Source organism: Equus przewalskii, chromosome 15, assembly GCF_037783145.1.
Source record: "Equus przewalskii isolate Varuska chromosome 15, EquPr2, whole genome shotgun sequence".
NCBI classification, from domain to species: Eukaryota; Metazoa; Chordata; class Mammalia; order Perissodactyla; family Equidae; genus Equus; species Equus przewalskii.
Genome location: NC_091845.1, coordinates 36,708,736 through 36,732,805, shown reverse-complemented (window position 1 = coordinate 36,732,805; position 24,070 = coordinate 36,708,736). Strand labels below are relative to the sequence as shown.

General features: G+C 54.5%; 1 protein-coding gene across 9 annotated transcripts in view; it reads left to right on the top strand.

Moving 5' to 3' along the window:
- The window catches only part of NISCH (nischarin), a 34,738-nt gene that overhangs the window by 7,426 nt on the left and 3,242 nt on the right, over positions 1-24,070 (top strand). For 2 of the 9 annotated variants that reach the window (XM_008513108.2, XM_070575054.1), the window contains 14 exons: positions 4,080-4,128; positions 5,064-5,227; positions 5,606-5,701; positions 7,009-7,104; positions 9,092-9,244; positions 9,928-9,996; positions 10,535-10,720; positions 10,894-11,022; positions 12,655-12,768; positions 13,115-13,226; positions 17,500-17,624; positions 18,773-18,822; positions 19,667-21,067; positions 23,327-23,717. In XM_008513108.2, the coding sequence (XP_008511330.2) occupies positions 4,080-4,128; positions 5,064-5,227; positions 5,606-5,701; positions 7,009-7,104; positions 9,092-9,244; positions 9,928-9,996; positions 10,535-10,720; positions 10,894-11,022; positions 12,655-12,768; positions 13,115-13,226; positions 17,500-17,624; positions 18,773-18,822; positions 19,667-21,067; positions 23,327-23,717 (3,135 nt within the window). Of the gene's footprint in view, positions 1-4,079; positions 4,129-5,063; positions 5,228-5,605; positions 5,702-7,008; positions 7,105-9,091; positions 9,245-9,927; positions 9,997-10,534; positions 10,721-10,893; positions 11,023-12,654; positions 12,769-13,114; positions 13,235-13,811; positions 14,938-17,499; positions 17,625-18,772; positions 18,823-19,666; positions 21,068-23,320; positions 23,718-24,070 lie in introns of those variants that run through there. The other 7 variants (XM_070575051.1, XM_070575052.1, XM_070575058.1 and 4 more) reach the window with 6 other exon arrangements.

The following is a 24,070-nucleotide window of genomic DNA, read 5'->3' as shown; positions in this document are numbered from 1 at the left end:
TAGCTGTGGACTTGGGAGGCAGGCAGAGCCAAGATTAGCTCCCAGCCCTGCTGCTTCCTGACATTTTATTCCAAGTCAATCATTTAACCTCTCTGTGTCCCAGTTCCTCTTTTGTGACCTGGAGGGTGATGACCCCAGGTGCTTGAGGATTGCAAGAGACTGTGCAGTGAAGGTAAAGGGGCTAGAAGAGCAGTGGGCTCGTGGCAGGGGCTCACCAGGTGCCAGCCAATACCACTGCCCTAGTAAGGAAAGTGCTCAGTTCTCTTCAAAGGTGGCATTTAGATCATTTTCTTATTTTAAAGCTAGTTGGCTAGAACAGAGATACTTTTTAAAATCTGAAATCGTGAGCTGTAATGGAACTGTTACCATTTTAACATTGGCTTCAACATCCATTTTATTTCTGTCATTTGTTTTAGTTGCAAAGGACTGAGGCTGTAAATGATAACAGATTTCTTTGCAACTTACTTACAGTCTTGGAGCCCTCTTCAGTCAAAGTTTAGGCTTGAATCCCTCAATGGGGGATTTTTAAAGTCGAATTGCTCATAATATACCTGACTCCTACTAGAATGCCTCATCACAGATGTGAAATAAAAGTTGAACAGGGACCCCTCCAGCCCTCAACGTGTGTGTGTAAACTGCACAGTGACGTGTATTGGAGTCCCTTGCTAATGCCCCACTGACACGTGCTCTCCTCACGTGTGTGCCAGCAGGAGTGTCGGGCTGCTTGGGGTTCTGCGCTGAGGGCAGGTGGGTGGGTGGTGGGGGCACCTGGTCACGGGCTCTGTGTACGCAGACATGCTCGGTCAGGATGTTGGTCACAGAGCTACAGCCCAAGGCTGCACACCGACACATTTGGGGGTCAGTGTTATAGTGTTTTTTTGTCTTTTTGGTTTTTTTTGAGGAAGATTAGCCCTGAGCTAACTACTGCCAGTCCTCCTCTTTTTTGCTGATGAAGCCTGGCCCTGAGCTAACATCCATGCCCATCTTCCTCTACTTTATATATGGGACACCTACCACAGCATGGCCTGCCAAGTGGTGCCATGTCCACACCCGGGATCTGAACTGGCGAACCCCAGGCCGCTGAGAAGCGGAGTGTGCAAACTTAACCGCTGCACCACTGGGCCGGCCCCAGTGTTATAGTTTTTAAACATAGCTAATAATTTTTATTGAGGCATTAAGAGTATCTTTCTTCAAAAATACCTTTCAATTCAGACATTTGTGGCGCTCTGAAGCACTTCAAGTCCCTGCAGCACAGATTGGGTGGGGCATGTGGGAAGTCCCCTTTCCCCACAGATAGCTCCTGGCAGTATCAGCAGCAGCTTAGACTGGGGGCCACCAAGGCCCCCTGTCTCCTCCTGGCTAAGGGGAGGCCTGACTGCCCACAAGGCTACAGTTTAACCAGAACACTGTCTGGGGATACAGACAAAATGCTTCTCTGACGGGACTAGTGCTCTAGATTTGAGGGCTGAAGCGTTTCTTTGTTCCTCTGTGATTAAGGATTCTCCCAAGGTGAAGATCAGCCTGGGGAACTAAGTAGATAGTGTTGCAGCAGCGCACTTCCTGTGCCCCAAAGAGCAGGGAGAGAAATTGTTACATAGTTTGCATTTTAGATTGCTCAAAAGTGAAGAGGGCTCTGCTTAGCATGAACCCTTGGCCCTCACCATCTCTCAGCTTTCTGTGTTTTCCAGAAGTTCCAGTCCTCTCCCCTTAGCAGGGCTAGTGTTGACTCCAGCTGCCTGAAGAATTGTAACTTTGAGGGTGAGGGTTGTTTGGTACTGATGGTGGGCAGGGTGCCCTGTTCCCATGTGAGGCCAGAAATACTGGGGCCGGAGAGCCCCGGGAGCTACTCTCAGGGAATTGAGGTGGGTGCATACCTATCGGCAGCCCCTGGGGGCTGCTCAGGAATCTGCGTCTTTCGAGGTTCCTCAGGTGATTCTGACTGCGGGGAGGGTGGGGAAGTACCGATTTGGAGACGGGGCTTGGTTCTCAAACCTGTTGGTAGAGGAGTGAGCCTTGGATCCTTCTCAGCTCTTCCTGATCTTCAGTTCTCCGTGGCAGCCGAGGAAAATGTCGTTGAGTTTGCGTTGTTGCAAGAGGCTGAAGTTGAGCTTCCGAGGGAGCTGACGGTCCATCCTCGCTCTGGCTGCAGCCTCAGAGCTGCGCTGCCCCTCTCGGGGCCCTTTTGTACTGGACACTGCATCTTGCCAGACCGAGTCCTTGATGCTGGGGCTGTATTTGCTCATTTTTCTCCTTTGGCTTTTTGTCCATTTGTGGGGGTAGGTGAGTTATTCTCATATTATGTATAAACTGAATTTCAAGCAGATTAAAGAAATCAGCACTTTTTTTAAAAAAAGATAGCATAAAGTACTAAAAGACAAAATTAGGAGAATCTGTTTACCATCTTGGGATGGGGGAAGAGGCCCCAGAAATCATGAAGGAGAATAATCACAGATTAAACAGCAAAGACATGAAAAACCTCCCTCTGTTGGGAAAACCACTGTGGACTGTGCGCAAAGGTGAGGGCACGTGCTTGGGGAGAAGGTGTTTGCAGCACATAAACACCCGTTAGAATATCAATTATGTATAAAAGAGAAGAAAGAGACAAACAACCAGAGAAAAACAGGGAAAGGACACTGTCTCTCCGGCAGCCTGGTGCCATTGGAGTCCCATACCTGTGTGAGTGTCACGTCCTGGTGGCAGAGATGCTCCTGTGAGTTATGAAGGTGATTGTGCAGCCTCCATCTGCACCTGTTTACGAAAAGGCCTGTGGGCTGCCATCTGTCAGTTAGTTAAATATCTTACCTGCAGGATGTGGGGCTGAGGGCCTGGGGGCCTCTGGGGCCCTCCCAGCCCCACGATTGTACCACTTAAGTGCTGAGGCAATTGCTCTGTACACAGAAAGGCTGGCTTCAAGGCCAAGTGCTTGGGAGTGTGGCTCTGCTAGTGTGCAGCCATGTAAAATTGGAGCATTGCAGCAGTTCTGACTTCAGTTTGCTCTTCTGTGAAAAAGGGTGCAAAATAACATCAGAGTTTCGGGAGGATTGAATGAGCCAGTACATAGCAAGAGCTCAGGCCATTGTCCAGCGTGAACTAAGACCCCAGCACATTAGCTGTTAATACAACTGAAGGCTTGTACTCGTCATGCCTCCTTGCTCACATCATTCTTTTTTTTTTCTTTTTTTTTCCTTCTTTTTTTTTCAAAGATGATTAGCCCTGAGTTAACATCTGCTGCCAATCTTCTTCTTTTTGCTGAGGAAGACTGTCCCTGAGCTAACATCCGTGCCCATCTTCTTCTATTTTATGTGGGACGCCTGCCACACCATGGCTTGGCAAGCAGTACATATGTCCGCACGCAGGATCAGAACCGGCGAGCCCCGGCCGCCAAAGTGGAACGTGGGCGCTTAACCGCTGCCCCACCAGGCCAGCCTTTATCACATCATTCTGAAAGGAAATCCCTCCCTGCCCCTTCTCGTGACCCTGGGGCTGAGTGTTACTGTTGCAGGGCTTGCAGGGATGAGCAGGTGGAAGAGAACAAGTGTTCAGTCTCTGCTAAGACACCTTTGGATTATGAAAGAAAGTGGAAATGGCCACTCTTGGGGAGGGTTGGCTCTGGGAGGGGAGGTCCTTTATCCCACCAGGGTGATGGGAGCCTCTTTTCCAGAAGAAACAGGGACCTCCTCTGTTCCATGCCCTCTCCTCGGATCTCCTAGGGCTAGTCGTGGGAGCTCCTGGCTTCCTAGCCCGGTTCACTCTGCCAGTACCCTTGTGGGCTTGTCCTCTGTGCCCACCTCCTGGACCGAGTGCACCCAGCCAGTGCCCATGTGGGCTTAGAGTTGCAGCATTAGTCTGCTTTCCGTTTTTCTTTTGAGAAGACATTTAAAATGTCCATATAACTGGGAATATTTAGTCTCCTTTTCTAAGCACCTTGATTAGTTTTAGGTTTACTCTCTCCCTCATCTTGTTGAACTTTCTGAGAGCTGTCATTGCAGCAGCAGAGGAGGTAGATAGCAGGGATCGTGCACGTCCTGGTGACTGGGGGCAGGTGGACTTTCTGACTAGGGGTTTTGTTTTCCCTGCAGGAGATAAATGGTATCACTGCGGCACTGGCTGAGGAGCTTTTTGAAAAAGGTACGTGGCCAGGGCTCCTGAAACGCGGTGGGCAACTTGGCGCAACCTGTTAGGTGGCCAGAATTCCCGGGTGGCACTGAGCTCCATCTGTTGGGCTGTGCCAAGTAAGTCCCAGCCAGGCCCCACCTCCCTGGGGTTGCCCAAAGTCCTGAACCTGGTCCACAGTCAAATCTGCCCACCTTCTTAAAGGACCCTGCAGGATCTGTTCCACAGCCCTATGGTGGAGTTGTGGGAGGTGGGTGGCAGCTACTCTCTTGGACCTGGTTTGTCCTTACCTGGAAAGGTTCAGATGGCAGACAGAAACCGAACTTGGGTCATGGCCCTGCCAGAGAGCATGTAGCTAACATGTAATGAGTACTTCCTGTGGTCTGGCCTTGTGTGCGGCATCTGACTACTTTCCCCACAAGAGGTGCAGATGAGGACACTGAGGATGAGAGGCCCAGTAACCTGCTTGAGGGTACTTGACTAGAAGGGGCAGAGTCAGGGCCAAATACCTCTTTCTGGCTCAGAACCCCCGCCTGCTCTCAGGCCCTGCGCTGTGCTGGCATCTCAGGCCTACACCTAACCTCAAGGTGTCTGATCTTGGAGGTTGCAGCGTGGGTCTGTTATCCACAGTGCTGGCTCTCATCGGCTTTGTCTTGGTCCAGTGCCTTAGGTTTTGACTGAGCCTTGCCTCAGGGAAGCTCCCTGGCCACACATTCCCAGGACCCTTCCATCCTCCGTAGTCCCGTGTCCAGGGTCTGCCCTGTGCCCATTATGAGCTCAGGAGGGCAGCTGCTTCTGCGTGCTCAGGGCCGTGGCTTTGTCCTGACAAGGCGCAGTGCACGTGAGTGCTTACCAAATGCTTGTTAAACTGTTGGCAGAGTGGGCAGACGCCCTGGCTGCCTGCCTAAGCCGGGGCCGGGTGTTCACCCTGCGGGGCATGGCCATTGCAGGGGAACAGCTCCTGGGGGCCGGCCAGGTCTTCGTCATTGGGCCCCTGCAGCTATATGCGGTCACCGAGCAGCTGCAGCAGGGAAAGCCCACATGCGCCAGTGGGGACGCCAAGACTGACCTTGGGCACATCCTGGACTTCACCTGTCGCCTTAAGTACCTTAAGGTAAAGCTGAAGCCACTCATTTGTGGAGAGGCACTCAGTTGTGGTCACGCAGCCAAAGAACTCATTGGCTGGCAGTGCGTGTGAAGGAGACTGTGTGGGCCGTGGGGGAAAGGCCACCTTTGGTGTTCTTGGCACTGCACTTCTGGCTGTGAGCACCAGGGGGCAGTCGTGACCCAGTGTCCCCTTGCTTGAAGCTCTGCTTCAGCATGCTGCGTTGACCATAGAAGTGGTGAGTGGAGGTCATGCCCAGTCTGCCTCACATTGCCAAGCAAAGCTTCAAGTGCAGGTTGACAGCTGCTGCAGCACTGCCCCATGAACCCCTGTGAATGGGGGTGGTTGCAGCAGCATCCCTAATTCAAACCATATCTGTGGCCTCAGGTTTCTGGCACAGAAGGACCTTTTGGGACCAGCAACATTCAGGAGCAGCTCCTGCCTTTCGATTTGTCTATATTCAAGTCACTTCATCAGGTGGAGGTAAGGCCCAGGGCCCCCGGCGTGCAGGCGAAGCTGGACCCTCCACAGGCATCGTCTTGCTTCTGATTGTCTGTGACTGAGGAGTGGTTTTAATATCGGTGTCTGGACTTAATTGTGAGGCAGTGTTGCTTTCATATTTGACAGTATGTGGCAGAGTCCATCTTGGTAAGTCAGGCCCATCTGAAAGCAGAGAAAGAGGGGCGCCGGCTGCTCTTGGCTGGTGTGTGTGTCTCTGCCCCTCACATGGGCAGCATTTGGACAGAGTGGAGCACCCGAGCCTGGCTCCTCTGGGCCTCCTCATTCGAGGGTCAGGCAGATGAGCAGAGGGCTTTGGGAGTTCTCTACCCTCTGGTGTGCCCCCACCTGACAAGAAGTACTTTGCATTATTCACTATTGAACTGGGTTCACGATGCCAGTTTTGTTACCAATTTGAAAGTCTTTTAAAGCCTCTGTTTCTTGGGTGTGGTTTTTGTGTTCAGCCCTGTGCTGAGCCAGCCATGGTGTGCACTCCTTGACGAAATCTTCCCAACGGCCCTGTGAAGTGGGCGCTTTTGTTCCCACGTTACAGCTGAGTTAACTGAGGCTTAGGGAGGTAAGGAAGTTTGGACAGGATCACATAGTTAATAAGGGGAAAGCTGGGATCTGGATTCAACTGAGTCTGACTCCAGAGCCTCTGTTCCGTATTGGACTATTCAGCCTGCAACGTTCTGGGCTCGTCTCAGAGGCCTTGAGGACCACTTCCCTTGATGGGAACTTGTGGTGTGTGCCTCAGCCGGTGCAGGCCAAGGAAGGACTGGAGGCTAAGAGGAGCACCCCACTCAGCCCCGGCTCGGCTGGCTGAGGCTCTGCTGGCTGGGGTCTGGGGGGGTGGAGCTCGCAGGTGGCTTGAGGGGTCGTGTTTTGGCCTGTACCCTCCCTCCCACTGCAGGAGGGCCGAGGCCAGTGAAGGGCTTGGGGAGCAGGAGGGCCCACCACACTCGCTGTGTTGAGGAGGCCCCTTGCTCCCCATCTCTGGTTTCCATGGCTCATGCTTTCTATCCGCCTGCTAAGCCCCCTAGCAGCTCCTAGAAACAGAGAAAATGGAGTTCATTGTTCATTGTGAGTCTTACTAGATACTTCAGAGAATGTTTAGTTAGTGCTAAAAATTGGGAAAAAGAGAGACTTAGGGTTTGAGTAGCTTCTTGCCTCTAAGGATTCAGCTTTGCTGATGATTGTGCTCCTTTTGTGTATGGGTGACAAACACCCACTTCCTGGGACTTCTGACAGCAACAGTGCTGTTTCTGAGACACAGTTGTTTCTTGTTCCAGATAAGTCACTGTGATGCCAAGCACATCCGGGGGCTGGTCGTGTCAAAGCCCACCTTAGCCACCATGAGCGTCCGCTTCTCAGCAACTTCGATGAAGGTGAGCGCCACCTGTTTCCAGCCTGGGGACTGTCTGCGGGGCAGGGTCCTGTGCAGTAGTCCACCCACCAAGGGTAGGTGTGGACACTGATGTCTGTCAGAAACCAGAGGCTGGACCTTCCTCTGGGCCTGGGCAGCCACATACTCATGAGGGACCTCCTGGCATTTAGCCCCTGGGATGCGTTAGTCGACGTCTTCATCAAAAATCAATGCTATTAGGGGCCAGCCTGGTGGCACTGTGGTTAAGTTCACGTGTGCTCTGCTTCAGCAGCCCGGGGTTCACCAGTTCAGATCCTGGGTGCAGACATGGCACCGCTTGGCAAGCCATGCTGTGGTAGGTGTCCCACATATAAAGTAGAGGAAGATGGGCACAGATGTTAGCTCAGGGCCAGCCTTCCTCAGCAAAAAGAGGAGGATTGGCAGCAGTTAGCTCAGGGCTAATCTTCCTAAAGATAAAAATCAACGCTGTTAAACAAGATATTTTAAGGAACTGGGTCCCCTCCCCACATCCAAAAAAAGTCACCTTTTTTTTGTTTTTTTGTTTTTTGAGGAAGATTAGCCCTGAGCTAACATCTGCCAATCCTCCTCTTTCTGAGGAAGACTGGCCCTGAGCTAACATCCGTGCCCATCTTTCTCTACTTTATATGTGGGATGCCTACCACAGCATGGCTTGCCAAGTGGTGCCATGTCCACACCCAGGCGAACTGGCGAACCCAGGGCCACCGAGAAGCAGAATGTGCCCACTTAACTGCTGTGCCACCGGGCCGGCCGCAAGTCACCGGTTTTTGATGAACAGATTATTAAGCAGTGTCAAGTGACAGGATGTTTATCAGTTAGATGTAAATGTTTCTCTAAGCTAAAAAAGCCCTGGCTTAGCACTCATTTGTGTATTGTTCTCTGGACTTGAAGGAGACAGGTGAGGTTATGGATACAGTGGGCCCTGTTGTTTGTATGTGAGCAACAGAAATACTCGAATTGAGAATGTAAGAGGTTTCTTTTCTATTTAGTTTTTTATGGATTGCATCTTAGTAGTACTGAAATCCTTCAGGCGCAGAAAAAGCATAGAGGCTACTTTTACAACTCACAGTGTCTGATCCAGATTTGAGTTTGGTGAAACTTGAGGTTTACTGGCTGAAAGAAGGAGGCTTGTGTTGAGAGCAAGGGTGTCGGGCAACCTTGTCCTTCTCCGAGGCTCTCCCTGCCGCCTGGCTCAAGGGGCCTGAAATGATGCGTTGAGATAGGAGAGGTCTCGTGGGCATCAAAAGTCAAGGCCAGGAAGCCGGCCTCCCTCACCTTCAGTGGTGTCCCTGCGCTCCATGCTGCTGCCCTTGTCTCTGCATTGTTGGATTTCAGCCCTTTGAAGTAATATTAAAAGGGCCTGCTATCCGCAGTGGGGACCGCAGTGCCAGCTTGGAAAGCACAGTTGCCCGGAAACACTGAATTTTGACCCCTCAGCCTCTGAAATTTTATTTTATTTTATTTTTTATTTTTCCTTTTTCTCCCCAAAGCCCCCCGGTACATAGTTGTATATTTTTAGTTGTGGGTCCTTCTGGTTGTGGCATGTGGGACACCACCTCAGCATGGCTTGATGAGCGGTGCCATGTCTGTGCCTAGGATCCGAACCAGTGAAACCCTGGGTCCCCCGAAGTGGAGTGCGTGAACTTAACCACTCGGCCACGGGGCTGGCTCAGCCTCTGAAATATAAGCCACAAAAGTCGTCATCGGATAGCAAAAGACCCTTGTGGGCGTGAAAAGCATTTACTGCTGAAACAGAGCCAGAACATATTCCAAGCAGCTTTTGTATTGCTAAGCTTTTCAGTTATTTCACAATTGTTGGAACACATATGAACCAAAGTCCCAATTTAATGCAAGTTCACTTCCACATGCTAAATATGCTCAAGCCCTTCCTGAAATTTTGCAATGATTGTGCTCCCAGTGAGTGTTGCGTGAGGGCCCGAATGTGGTGCTCAACAGATGTTCTTACACAGGAAGTCCTTGTTCCTGAAGCCTCGGAATTTGATGAGTGGGAGCCAGAAGGCACAGCCCTGGAAGGCCCTGTGACTGCTGTCATCCCCACATGGCAAGCGCTGACCACTCTAGACCTGAGCCACAACAGCATCTCGGAGATTGATGAGTCTGTGGTATGCTCCCAGCAGTAGGCGCCAGGGGCTTTTCCGGCCTGACCAAACCCTGAGGTTGGGTATTTAACTTGGCTTTTTCTGGAAGGACCACAGAAATCCTGTATCCAGTGGTCTGTGCGTTGCCTGCAGTTTTTAAATTACTTTCAAAATGGGATTATTTAAAATAGGTATGGTAGTACTTAGAACCAAATGAAGCATGTTAATTGGATGTACATTTGATGTAATAGAAATACAATAAGCAATGAAATCTAATCCCAAGGAGTGGAGCAGAAAAATCACTCCACAGATCCCAGATGTGCCCATGTAAGAGTGACATCCAGATGGCATTTGGGCAATAGAAGTGTGATTCCTATGTTTGTGCTTCTCGGTGGGTGTGGGAAGGGTTGAAGAAGGACGGGTGGACTTCCTTCTCTGTCTGGGTCCTTGCCATTTGTCCCTTTCGTAAGCCAAGTGCTCTGTAAAGATAGTGGGACGTGCTCAGCACTGGAGGCCGTGTGTGTTCCTGTGGACGTGCTCGCTGGGGGGCCACCGGGAAGTGGCTCTGCCTGTGGCTCTGCAGGACAGCCGGCCCAGGAGTCCATGGTTAGGAGGGGGAATCCCAGGGTGTCTGTCCACTGCGTACAGGGGCCGCATAGGGTCCAGCCTCCTAGACTAATGTTGGGTGTTGTCTTTTCTTTCACAAGAAACTGATTCCAAAGATTGAGTTCCTTGATCTGAGTCACAATGGAGTGCTGGTCGTGGACAACCTGCAGGTAATTAGTGTCTTTGGAGACCGTCGCCACTTGCGGGCTTCTCACAGGGTCCCTGAAAGTTCAGGAGGCTGACTCACCCCTCAGAGTTTGGCCATCCCCTGGGGTTTTGTCTCACAGACTCACAAAAGGTGTCTGGGTGCACCAGAGGTTTGCAGGGGCAGAGGCTGCTGCCGTCCCTTTAGGGTCCCAACAATGCACTGAGCGATTATTACTCTGGTTCCAAAGGGTTAGAAAAGATGCCTAAGTACAAGTGGAGTGTGATGAAGATGATGCAGCTCCATCGTGAAGATGGCCAGCCTCGTTTTCACAGCTTGCACCTACCCTGAGGGCCACACTGCCTCTGGAGGGGGTGCCACTGGGCTGGGGCGTTTGCAGGGGAGAAGAGGGGCTTCCCTCCCATGTAACGGTCTGAGGGAATGGAGCCGACCTACGGAACTGGTCATTGTAGGTCGGAAGGCCCCTCGCACCATTAGCCTAGGTCCCCTTTCTTTGGAGCCTTGACCTGAACCACTTTACCGTCTTCTTGATGCTGCCGCAGCACCTGTACAACCTCGTGCACCTGGACCTGTCCTACAACAAACTCACCTCTTTGGACGGGGTTCACACCAAACTGGGGAACATCAAGACCCTGAACCTGGCAGGCAACCTCCTGGAGAGTCTGAGTGGTCTGCACAAGCTCTACTCCCTGGTCAACCTGGATCTCAGCAACAACAGAATCGAACAGGTGAGTCATGTCCCAGGAGGATCTCAGGGTTCTGGAATGACTATGCCTTGGTGTTTAACACTTTAAGGAAGAGTGGGAAGCTTCCTTTCATTTAAAAGAGGCCAGCAAACATATTGTCATGTTGCTGAAGTGTTAAAAAACGGACAAGGCGAGTGGAACTCGTGCCTTTGCAGATGGAGGAGGTCAGGAGCATAGGCAGCCTCCCGTGTCTGGAGCACGTGGCTCTGCTGAACAACCCTCTGAGCATCATCCCCGACTACCGGACCAAGGTGCTGGCTCAGTTTGGAGAGAGGGCCTCTGAGGTAAGCTGCCAGGGTTGCCAGGCTCAGCTCCCTCCAAGAGACTGTCCGTATCTTCACAGGCAGAGCCTGCCTACTGCAGAAGAATGTCCCCGCCCTGGAGGCCCTTTCAGTTCTGGGAAGTCTGCAACTTCCCCAGGAAAAGACTCCCTCCTCCTCCCACTGCTGTCCTGTTGGGGCTGCTAGCCGCCATGCTTCCCCCAGGAGGGCTCCCACGAACCAGCAGGCACAGACTGAGTGTAGAGGGACTATCTTGATCTTTCTTTTTTTTTAGGAAGATTAGCCCTGAGCTAACATCTGCCAATCCTCCTCTTTTTGCTGAGGAAGACTGGCCCTGAGCTGGCATCTGTGCCCATCTTCCTCTACTTTATATGTGAGACGCCTGCCACAGCACGGCTTGCAAAGCGGTGCCATGTCTGCACCCAGGATCTGAACTTCCGAACGGGCAAACCCCGGGCCACCAAGAAGTGGAACGTGCGAACTTAACTGCTGTGCCGCCGGGCCAGCCCTGTCTTGATCTTTCTAAAAAGTAGCATTGTTGGGGCCGGCCCGGTTAAGTTCGCACGTTCCGCTTCTCCGTGGCCTGGGATTTGCCGGTTCTGATCCTGGGTGTGGACATGGCACCGCTTCGCAAGCCGTGCTGTGGCAGGCATCCCACATATAAAGTAGAGGCAGATGGGCACAGATGTCAGCTCAGGGCCAGTCTTCCTCAGCAAAAAGAGGAGGATTGGCAAATGTTAGCTCAGGGCTAATCTTCCTTTAAAAAAAAAAAAAATTACATTGTTTATTATAGGCAAGGGTCAGAAATAAGATATTTAAAACTATCAAGTTTCCTGGACAACTTCTGGCTATAAAATCTGACTAGAAATCTAAAGGATTTGCCCACCTTTGCCAGTCTAGCCCAGCCTAGTATCTGCTGCCTGCGTGTGTCTAGCCACCTGCCACCATGCCAACCAAACAGGTACTGAGCCAGGTTCACCTGTCTCCTCAGCCTTGAGCAGGCATCTCCGCCATCCTCCCCAATCCCAGGACAGAACATACCTGGGGGTCTGTTTGCATCCTTCCCTCGCCTTACCTCACCTCCCCACCAATCTCCTTTGGGCCCCAAGTGCCCCTTTCTCCGTGCTGTCACCAAGACAGTGTTGACAGGACTTCCCCTCCCTGGCCCTAGACCTTGGGAGGCTCCCTCGCCACATGGGGCTGACCCTTGGGACCTTGCCTCATTGGACCACACTGCCACCCTGCACTGCCCACCAGCCCACAGCTCCCTCCTGCATTTGCAGATGGGGGTCCAGGCCTTCCCCTGGCTCTTTGCTGATCTGAGTTCTGCCATAACTGGGGGCTTAGTTCAAGTTACCACCTTCCCCTACTCTCAGCCACCCAGGAGGCCTTCCCAATGGACCCTACACCCCTGCCTCCCCTTCTTGGAGAGGACTCCCAGAGGTGGACCAGGCAGCATGGGACCTACCTGGGCTGCTGCGAGGAGCTTGCCCGTCACTTCGTGGGTCTGAGGAGCTCACCTCCCAGCAGGCAGAGCCTCCCAGGGCCTGGCCCTCACCTCACCAGGGCTCTTGCCATTCTGTTTCTGCCGTTCTTGCTGGCGCTTACACTGATGGCGATTTCTGGACTCTGTAGGTCTGTCTGGACAACACAGCAACCACAGAGAAGGAACTGGACACTGTGGAAGTGCTAAAAGCGATTCAGAAAGCCAAGGAGGTCAAGTCCAAACTGAACAACCCAGAGAAGAAGGTGGGTCTTTGTGTGGGAGGCGGGAGGAGCAGTGAGGAGCCTGCCGGGAAAGAGCTGGCTCGCGGTAGAACTGGGCCCAGGGAGTGCTCAGGTCCCCCGACTCCTGGCTGCACCCCTCCAAGGCTGCATGACCTTGGACAAGTGATGCCCTGTAGTGTTCTCATCTGCAAGATGGGGGCAGTGATAGTACCTGCCGCATGGTGTTGCTGAGAACTAGGCAAGACTGCCTTCACTATCACTGATGTTTGTGAGAACCACCAGGTTTCTCCCTCCTCACCCCTGGTGATATTCTGTTCTTCCTGATCTTTCTTTTCTCTCCCGCGCTGACTCGAGCACTCTTCTTCAGGTCGGTGAGGATTCTCGTCTCTCAGCTGCCCCCTGTGTCAGACCCAGCGGCTCCCCTCCCACCGTGGCTCCCACGTCTGCCTCCCTGCCCCAGCCCATCCTCTCCAACCAAGGTAATCGTGTATGTATCTTTTCTGCCAAGCAGAGCCACATGGGCCCTGCCTGGGTCCCCTGGATGGAGTCAGGGAGAGATGTTGGCACCTGCTCCTGACAGGGTTCAGACACAGGGAGGGTGTGGTGCTGTCTGGAGGCCAGCTCCTCTTGGGGTGGTACACATTGGGGGTACCTGGCCTGATTACAGCTCTGTCGTTTGCTTAGTGAGGACCCCCAATTTCTCTGACACCCACGTCCAGTTCCTCTAGGATACCCTAGGTGTGTAAACGGGCCCTGAGGCCCCTCTTGAACAGGCTCAGGGCTGCTGCTCATAAGGACCCTGCTCCCCCGTGGGGAATGTGGGTGGATTGGCTCCTCGTTAAGGGGAAGCCAGGCCTTATTAATTTCCTGAGTCGGGTGCCCTGATTCCTGCGTGGGGAGTTTTCTTTTATCATCGCCTCATCTCTGTGGCTCTCGTGGTATGAACCATCCCCAAACACTGTTTGTGGGGCCAAGATGGGCTGTCTGTGGACCCATGGAAGACCAATCCCTTTCACCTGCCCACTGTCTTAGCGTTTTCAAAGGGCTTTCACCTCTGAACCCAGGCATCCTCGGAGATGAGTGAGTGAAGCAGGTCCCATGAGAGTGTCTGCTGGCCCGGCCCCCACGGAAGAGGGGAGGGTGTGCCGTCCCGAGTGGAGTCGAGGCTCGGGACACACAGGAAAGAACGCCGCCCGCCCGCCCGCCCGGGCTCCTGGAGACGCAGAACTTGGTGTGAGGTCTTGGGAAAACAATTTGACCCTATGTTTCAAGAGCCAGAAAAATGTTCCTACCCCTTGACCTGGTGACCCCACTGGTGGGGACTTTATCTTAGTGGGATAAGATAACGGGAAGGAGGAGGTGAACTGCTCACTGCAGCATTATTTATGCTAGCAAAACATGGGACGTGACAAACACCAGCGGATGACACGGGGACTGAGCTGTGGTGCCACAACACTGCAGCCGTCACCGCAGAGAGGGAGACTGGGCAGGAAGAAGGGAGAAATGCTTACGTTAAGTCCAAAAGCCCGCCACAGGGCGGCGCACCCAGGTTTCAGCCGTGAGCTGTGAGTGAAGTTGTGGGAACGGCTGGTGATGGGAGGCGCCAGACTGACTGTCCATTTGCTTCTGTAACACTCTTGACTGAGAAATTTGGGGGTTATTTTCTTACATAAAAGGAGAAGGGGATTTGTATCGCTGTGAAGATGCTCCCCTGACCCTGTCTCCTGGCGCAGGCCCGAGCCCTCTCCAGGCCCTGCACCCGCAGCCCCCTGCTGCCCCGTCATGGCACTGTCGAGCCTGTGGAGGAGCTGCCTCACCTCACTTCTGGGAGACAAAGAGATGCCACTGGTCCTCGAGGCCAGGCCCCAGAGGGTCCTCAGTCAGCGTGTTGAATCACTGAGTGAGTGAGTGTGTGAGTGAACTGACCAGTGGAGAGCAAGCTGGTAAAGAGCAGGAGTGGGCGGGCTGAGCTAGCATCGCCCCAAGGCCACAGCTGCAGGCAGCCCCCACTTCAGTGGTGAAGCCTCCGTACCAGCCAGGCCCAGGCCTCAGCCCCCCTCCCTGCCCCCACTCCTGGGGACACAGCACACAGTGGCTCACCGTAGTCCGTCCGCCCTTTCCTGGCTACTGGACATTTTAGACGTTGTCTCCAGATTTGCACCTCTTATAAATAAAACTGCAGTGGATGTCTGTGTGTGCACATCTCTTTCCTTTTTATGAGAAACAACAAAGGTCGGGCCCCCGTCTAAGCACTCTCCTGGTGTCCCCTGTCCCATCCTCTGAGTGGCTGTTTCTGACCACTTATTTGTTCGGACTACTGTCCAGGAAGGAAGCAGAGAGACTGTCCCTATCCAGATTTCCTTGGCTCCACACAGGGCTGGGGATGTGGGGAGTGGCAAGAAAACTTTGCTTTTTTCTCGCTAATGTGAGAGAATCCACAGATGTTTGTGTTCAGCTGTGTGCTACTGGATCTTACCTGGATGGACAAGGATTTCTTCCGAGTGGGAGCGGCTTTGCTCCCAGCCTGGTTCTGTAGAAGTGAACATATTGTGGATAAACTGGGTGCTCAGGGGCCTGCCTGAAGGCGCTGTCCAGTGAACACCAGGCCACTGTCATCCCAGGAGCTGTTAGCCAGCTTGTTGCAGCTCTGGAGGGTGTGACTGATAGTGGCTGATGTGCAAAATGCCAGGGTTGGTTCTCCAGCCAGGATTGGAGGCTGAGAGGAGGCCAGAGAGAAGTGGCTAGGAGCAGGCACCTGGGGGTCGGTCAGCTGAGTTTGCACTGCAACTTCCCTGGCTGTGTTCCCTCAGGCAACTTGTAGCCTCTCTGAAGCTCTGTTTTCTCGGCTGTAAAGTGGATACTCTCTACTTCATTGATTCTAAGATGCAGACATTCCCAGCTTGTGACTTCTCTGAAATTGAGATGCCTCTTTCAGTCAGTGGCGTCTTATAGTTGCTGTCATCCAGCTGGTATTCGTGATGGAGTCATGTGAAAACCTTCCCTGGACGCCTTCTGCTAAGACCAAGATGGCACCACCGCCCTGCATCTTAGACTCGATGAACTGTGGTAAATGACGAGAGCTGTGCGTGAGCTAATGCGGGCGAAGCGCTTAGCACTGCTCCTGGCTGGTCGGAAGTGGTCCGTGAGGGATTCCTCTTTCCGAGTCCTTGTTGGGGGCTTTCGAGCTGACCAGGACAGTGCCGTTGAGGAACTTGGAGCCTCTTGGGGAGCTGAGTTGTATGCCCAAGGGAGAACAGAGCAGAATGACTTGAGGACGTTTGTAGAAGGGAGAGGTATGTCTAGAGCAGACAGGGCTTTGCAGCAGAGGTTGTGTGTGAGGTGAGACTCAAAGGATGAGGAGGATCCAAGCATGTGGGGGAGGAGAGAGCAGTGCGCTTCATGCATGGCTGTGTGCTGGCTGCCCTTCCTGCCTGTGCAAAGCCCCTGCTGAGGGCGCGTGTCTGGGCTTGAGCCATCTGCCTGCCTAACCCATGGGTACAGGACCTGGGCTGCATGAGTTGTCGTATCCCCTGGCAGCAGCTGAGCTGGATAAGGGTCTGTGACCTCTGGAGGAACTCTGAGGGCCCTGTGTCATTTCAGTGGGCCTTGGTGACTGGTGGTAAAGCCAGGCTGTGGAGGCAAGCCCTGGGCTCCTCTGGACCTCTGCAAAACTGGGGCTTGATGCCCAGTGTTCACCCACCTAGCCGCCTTCGGAAAAGGCCTTACCCTCCTCCAGTCTAGGAAACCTCTGGAGTGAAGTCATGGGCCCAGATGTGCTGTATTCATAAAGCAGCCTGAGCAGGGTTTAAAAACACTGTTTCTGAGCTGCGTGAGTCAGAGTACACTGTCCATAGGAGGTGGCCCAGAAGGGTCAGCGAGGTGTGTCCTTCGGGAAGCAGGCCACAAGTGCCAGGCACGGGTTGTGCTCGCCAGCCCTGGAGAAAAATGGAGCCTGCAAGAAGGCCCAGCCTTCCGGTGAGGCGTCCTGTGCCCTCGTGTGTCTGCGAAGCTCCACAGAGATAACAGGTTGGCGGGGTGGGGCCACATTCAGGCATTTCCCCGGAAAGAGGCTCTAGGAGTGAACATGTTTAAGGCTCTTGATGGACATATTGCCAAACTGCTCTTCCGACGGGCGGGCCAGCTCACGGCCTGGTGCCCACCTCTGCCCAGTCGGGCCAAGTCTGGGCTGTGCAGGCAGTCTGACCTTTGCCAAAGTGAGAGACAAAATATGTCCTTTTCAATTGGCCCTTCTGTGATCACTTGTCGGGGGGAGCATTGTTTCATGTCGTATCCGTCGGTATTCTTTTGTGGAATGTCTGTCCATTCTTTGCTGTCTCCTAATCGGGTTTCCAACTTTCTTCCTCCATTTTTGTTATCTTTAAGAGCCTTTTATAAAGTCTTTGTCAAATATTGCAAGTACTTTTTTCTCATTTCATTTGATTTTGATTTATCTTACGTTTTTTTTTTTTACTTAAAGAAGGTTAGTTTTTATGTAATCAAACCTCAATTTCTTCGTTTAGGTTTAGCCTTAGAAATTCTCTCCCTAACCTGAGATTGGATGAGCAGTCATTTGTTCTTTCTTTGAGTTATTTTAAGATTTCAGTTTTAACATTTTCTTGTGTAATCCATGTGACTGGGTTTGGGGGTCTGACTAGGCCCAGCCGTGCCAGTAACCCGAGGGCCCAGCCAGTCTGTTGAAAGGCCGCTCTCCCCGCCCCGCCTGCCCCACCCGCCCACCCCTGGTCTCTCCAGGAATCATGTTCGTGCAGGAGGAGGCCCTGGCCAGCAGCCTCTCATCCACTGACAGTCTGACTCCTGAGGACCGGCCCATTGCCCGGGGATGCTCTGATTCCCTGGAATCCATCCCTGCGGGACAGGTAACCCCCCCCCCCTCCTGCTTCTGGGCATGGTTACCTCCATGGGTGACTCTTCCACCACGGCTGGCTGGAAGTAGGAGGTGGCCTGGCTGGAGTTGTGGCGAATGCTGCCAGCGCTTGGTGCTCTCTGCTTTGTGATTAGGGTCAGTGTTCAGCCTCCCTATCTCTCTGTCTCTGTCTGTCTGTCTCTCTCTCTTTGGATGGGAACAGATATTTCTCTCTCAGCCTTTCACTGGGCCCTCAGGGGCAAAGCCAGATGACCCTTAGGCCATGTGAGCAGACTGCCCTGGGGAAAGCAGTTCAGAAGGCTCTTGGGGGCTTGTTTGGGTTCCAAACCCGTCAAGAAGTCGTTCTCCCCTGCTGCCTGGCACCCCCAGGCCATTCTGCCTCTTCCCACGCGTTGCCCTGGTAGTCTGGGATGCACTGTGACTCCAGCACCTCCTCTGTCGCTGGTAAGGGTTCTGGAGCTTCTTCCTGTGCCCTGGGAAGAGAGAGGCGGAAGGCAAGTGTGGTGTGAGTGGCTTATTTGCCGTGTGTGTGGGAAGTGTGCTTGGTAGCTGGCCTCTCTCCAGCACCAACTCTCTGTTCAACAACACCGGGTCGTGTCTGTGTGATTCTGGGACAGTTTGCAGAGTTCTTGCTCTGTCCCAGCACTCCGCAGCACGCTCTCCCTTCACTCTCCCAAGGTCATGCAGTAGGAGGCTCCGAGCCCTGGGTCTTCTCCACTGTCCAAAGACCATTGGGAGGGCCTTACCAGGCACTTGCAGCCTCTGCTCATTGCATCCTCTGCTAGCCAGTTACCAAATTGGTAGATTGTCCATGTGGACCCTCCAGGGTGGCACAAGGAGCACTTGGATGCCAGACCCAGAGGCAGAGACTGAGCTGCAGGGCAGTGAGAGACTGGCTCAGGGATTGGGAGCGTGGGCTGGGGTCAGGCAGACATGCGTGGGAATCTCAGCCCTGCTGTGCACTGGCACGATAAATGGTGAGTCTCTCTGTCTCCGGGCCCCAGAGTCCACCGGAGTGGAGCGTCCCACAGGGCGGCGAGGGAGGGTGGGGAGCCTGGCTCAGGGTGGGGTCCAGTGCCCAGTAGATGCCAGGGAATGGTCGCAGCAGGCGGATGCTGACCGCGTTTCCTTCTCTGTCAGGCACCTTCCGAGGATTTAGGGGATGTGCCGGGAGCTGTTGGCGGTGCAAGGTAAGGAAGAGGCTGAGGAGGCGTTCTGGGCCTTCCACATACACTCAGCCGTGGGCTAGTGATGACCAATTGGATTTTGTTAATAGTCTGTTCACAGAAGTCCTTCAGAACTATTTCTGCCCTTAAACAAATAAACAGATGGGCTGGGCTCTGGGCTCTTTCCAAATTCTAATCCCTAAACGTTGCCTGACACATGTTCTCCGACAAGGCGTTAGCAGATCAAGGCCGGTTTGGTCCACAGCCTGTTTTGTGCTGCCTGTGAGCTCAGAATGATCGTTTTGTTCTTAAAGGGCTGTTAAAAAAGATGATGTGGATGTGGTGGTGCCCAGACCCTGCAGTGTTTACTCTCTGACCCTTTACAGGAGAGGTTTCCCAGCCCTGTTCTACATAAGACTTTTTCATGAGGGCAGTAGTGGCCAAGAGGAGCTTGAATTTAAATATGAAGGTTCTAAGACCAGCCTAGCCCACTCTCTGGAGGCCACTGGGTGCCCCTGAAGGGGACTGTTGTCAACAAGTGAGCTCATGCCCTTGAGCGCTCACTGCCTGTGGGGCTCATGGCCAGCATCTGAAAGACTGAGCAGTTTTTTTAGGGCTTTTGTTGGGCAGCCTGTGTGGTGTGGGCAGGACTGCACTGGCTGCCTGTGGTCAGAGCCCTAGGAGTGTGGACTCATTAAACTGGGATCCCAGCCTTCCAGCACCTCAGCTCCCCACTGATGCTTGTTCTGGGAGCAGGCTCAGCTATTTAGGAGGCTTGGGAGACCCTCAGTGCAGCAACAGGCTCCAGGTGTGGGAGGTGTGGGTGTCACAGCCCAGCATGTCGCTGACCTGGCCTCTCCCCGCACAGCCCAGAGCAGGCAGAGCCAGAGGTCCAGGTCGTGCCTGGGTCTGGCCAGATCATCTTCCTGCCCTTCACCTGCATTGGCTACACGGCCACCAACCAGGACTTCATCCAGCGCCTCAGCACACTCATCCGTCAGGCCATCGAGCGGCAACTGCCTGCGTGGATTGAGGCTGCCAACCAGCGGGAGGAGGGCCAGGATGAGCAGGGCGAGGATGACGAGGAGGAGGAGGAAGAGGACATTGCTGAGAACCGCTACTTTGAAATGGGGCCCCCAGATGTGGAAGAAGAAGAAGAGGGTGGCCAAGGGGAGGAAGAGGAGGAGGAGGAGGAAGAGGAGGGTGAGGAGGAGCGCCTGGCCCTGGAGTGGGCCCTGGGCGCGGACGAGGACTTCCTGCTGGAGCACATCCGCATCCTCAAGGTGCTCTGGTGCTTCCTGATCCACGTGCAGGGCAGCATCCGTCAGTTCGCCGCCTGCCTCGTGCTCACTGACTTTGGCATCGCCGTCTTCGAGATCCCGCACCAGGAGTCGCGGGGCAGCAGCCAGCACATCCTCTCGTCTCTGCGCTTTGTCTTCTGCTTCCCACACGGCGACCTCACTGAGTTCGGCTTCCTCATGCCGGAGCTGTGTCTGGTGCTCAAGGTGCGGCACAGCGAGAACACGCTCTTCATCATCTCAGACGCCGCCAACCTCCACGAGTTCCACGCTGACCTGCGCTCGTGCTTCGCCCCACAGCACATGGCCATGCTGTGCAGCCCCGTGCTCTACGGCAGCCACACCAGCCTGCAGGAGTTCCTGCGCCAGCTGCTCACCTTCTACAAGGTGGCAGGCAGCTGCCAGGAGCGCAGCCAGGGCTGCTTCCCTGTCTACTTGGTCTACAGTGACAAGCGCATGGTGCAGACGGCCGCCGGGGACTACTCAGGCAACATCGAGTGGGCCAGCTGCACGCTCTGCTCGGCCGTGCGGCGCTCCTGCTGTGCGCCCTCTGAGGCTGTCAAGTCTGCCGCCATCCCGTACTGGCTGCTGCTCACGCCCCAGCACCTCAACGTTATCAAGGCCGACTTCAATCCCATGCCCAACCGTGGCACCCACAACTGTCGCAACCGCAACAGCTTCAAGCTCAGCCGTGTCCCGCTCTCCACTGTGCTCCTGGACCCCACACGCAGCTGCACCCAGCCTCGGGGTGCCTTTGCTGATGGCCACGTACTTGAGCTGCTTGTGGGCTACCGCTTTGTCACCGCCATTTTCGTGCTGCCCCATGAGAAGTTCCACTTCCTGCGCATCTACAACCAGCTGCGGGCCTCGCTGCAGGATCTGAAGACTGTGGTCATCGCCAAGACCCCTGCCACCGGGGGCAGATCCCAGAACCCTCTTGTGGATGGCCAGCCTGCCGAGGGCAGGGCCAGGTGAGACCAAACACAGGTTGAGGGGGCTGGTGTGTGCCCGGGGAGTTCATGGCATTATGACTGAGACCACTCACCCCAAATCAGATCTGTAGCACCTGCACACGTGAGTGGGCCCAGGGTGGGCCTGGCTCCTCAGCTCCTGACTCCCTCAGCATTGCCCTTGGCTCCCTCAGGCTTGGCTCTGGGCTGCTCCCTTTCTCCCAAGGCTTCAGAAGAGGCCCAGGAAAGCTGTCCTTTCACAAAGACAGGCTGGCCCAGTCCCTTGCCACTTAGGGTCCTGCATGGCTGGGACCCTGCGCTCCTGCCACCAATGCAAGACAGGCCCAGGGGCTGACCCCGCCTTGCCTTGCCATCTCTGCTGTGCTCCACTGGGCCCAAGCACAGTCTCTAGGCATCACCCACTGCCCCTTTTCCCCCAGGGGCTCACAGTCCTGTGGTGGCTCTGGACTGGGGGCCTGTTGCTGGCACCACCCGCCTCTGACCCCTAGCTCCAGGCCTTACTCTATTGGTGAGCCCCACCCCCTTCTCATGGAAGAACAGGGTTACTGAGGGGCCTTTTCTTTGCGTGTAATTTTATGAGTGTTTTCCAAAGGAACCTGTTGGCCGAGAGCAGCAGCGTCTGAGTGTATGAGCTGGGTGTTCACCTCATTCCAAACTCCTTTCCTTCTGGGGGGAGAGTGAGGTAGAGAGAAGGAAGAGGTAGCAGCTCTGTCCTGTTCTTCCTTGCTCTCCTCTCTTCCTCACTCTGCTCCTGCCCGCCCCCCGGCTCCCTCCTCGGGTTTCCCTCAGGGCCACGATCACACCCACACTCATCCCCAGAGGGACCTTGTGCCCTTGTGGGTGCTGCTTTCTCCTGTCCCTGCCCCCAGCTTCATATATGCTGGGGCTTCCCACACCTGCACATGGAAGCCCTTCCTTTGTTGGTGCTTCTGTCCCCTGAGAGACAGTCTCACTCACTTTCTCTTTCGTCCTGGTGGACAGTGGAATCCTGTCCCCACCCCAGCATCTCCTGGGGCCTGCCTTCTCACTCCAACCCAGCTCCCAAAGGGCTTCCAGCCTCTTGCTGGATGAATAAGCACCTCTCATGCCCAGCTCAAGTCCCAAGCCTGCCGCAGAGACCCCTGATGCCTCCAGATGGTGGGGAACAGCTTGTGCCCAAGATGGCGCTGTGTGACCGTCTTCCCGTATCCCTGTCCCTGTGCTGAGGCTTCAAGTGATGACACTTTGTCTCCATTTCCTTGCCACCCCCAAGCCTTGCTGGGACCTGCCCACAGCGGGGACTGTGTGCAGAAAGCATGTGCCCTGCTTTACCGTAGCAGACATTCTCTGGCCCAGGACAGGAGGAGGACAGCCCAGAGGCTTCTTGGGGCATTTGGCCCAGTGCAAGATCTGGACTCAAGGGGTTTCTCTCAGCGGCTGGACTGTCCAGTAGACAGGACTCTCCCTCTGCAGGCAGGGGCATGTAGGCTGGTTGCAGGGCCCCTAGCCTCCATGAGCTTTAAGGGTTCTGAGCATTGTTGCATCTTGTGCTTGGAACAGACCAGTGAAACCAGTGTGGCCGTGTACAGTGGTGGCTGGGTGGGGTGAGGGCCTGGGCCACCTCAGGAGGACCAAAAGGCAAACCAAAGGGCAGTTAGAGTTTTTGGCCCTCACCTCTGTGTGTACTCAGGTCCCAGCCCTGGGCACCTAGGTTTGTGCTCTGGCCTCTGGAGTGGCATTTCTTTTCTTTTTTTTTTTTCCTTTGGTGAGGAAGATTAGGTGTGAGCTAACATCTGTGCCTGTCTTCCTCTATTTTGTATGTGGGATGCCTCCACGGCATGGCTGATGAGTGAAGTAGGTCCACGCCTGGGATCTGAACCTGTGAACCAGGGCTGCCAAAGTAGAGCGCATGGAACTTTAACTGCTTGGCCACAGGACCAGCCCCTGGAGTGGCATTTCTGATACTTCTACCACCTTCTCAAAATGAGTTTTCAGTCCATGGGCCATATGTATCTGGCTGTCCCAGCCCTGGTGTGCCAGATGACCTGCCTGCCCCCATCTGCCCATCTCCATCCCAAGAGAAAGGACCTGGGCCCTTTCCCTCTGCTCTTTTATGTTCCCGTAGGGAACTTGATGATGAAATCCCCAGGTGACCCCTGAGGTGGCGTGTGATGCACATGTCCCCCTCACGCTCTGAGGTTGCACGTGTATTGTGAGTCTCCATTTGGGAGATTCACCACATACTAACATGGTGTTTCTTGGGGGCATTGGGAGATGCAGCAATGACCAGCGTCCCCAGGAGGCCCCGGCAGAGGCTCTAGCACCAGGTCCAGCTCCCATGGAGGCATCAGCCCTGGCCCCAGCCCCAGTGGAAGTCCCAGCTCCAGCCTTGGCAGAGGCCCCAGGCCCAGCAAAGACCCCCGCAGAGGCCCCAGCAGAGGCCTTGGCCCCAGAGGAGACCCCAGCAGAGACTCCAGTGGAGGCCCCGCCCCCAGTAGAGGCCCCAGTACAAGCTGAGCTGCCGGCCCAGTACCCAAGCGAGCACCTGATCCAGTCTGCCTCGGAGGAGAATCAGATCCCTTCACACCTGCCCGCCTGCCCATCACTGCAGCACATTGCCAGCCTGCGGGGGAGCACCATCGTCGAGTTCTTCCACAGCAGCATTGCTGAGGTATTGCCTGGGCACTGGTCTCGCTGGCTGGCACTCGGATGGAGGAGGGTGGCACGGTCAGTCCTGGGGGCTGTGGCAGGGCTCACCTGGGGTCAGCCTCAGGTTCTTGGACTTCACTGTGCTGGCTTTTCCCCCAGCTTCCACTGTCCACAGTGTTGAGGACCTGGGTCAGGAGGTCTTCTGGTTGTCCTCTGTGTTACCACCTCCTACTGTGGCCACTCCTAGCCTCGGGCCCCAGGCAGACCCCACCGCACACCCATCTCCCGCCCCTCACTTCCTCTCTGCCTGAGTTAAGATATGACGAAGGTTCTGGGTCTCCCATCCAAGCTGTGGGTGTGTCACCAGGGCAGCAG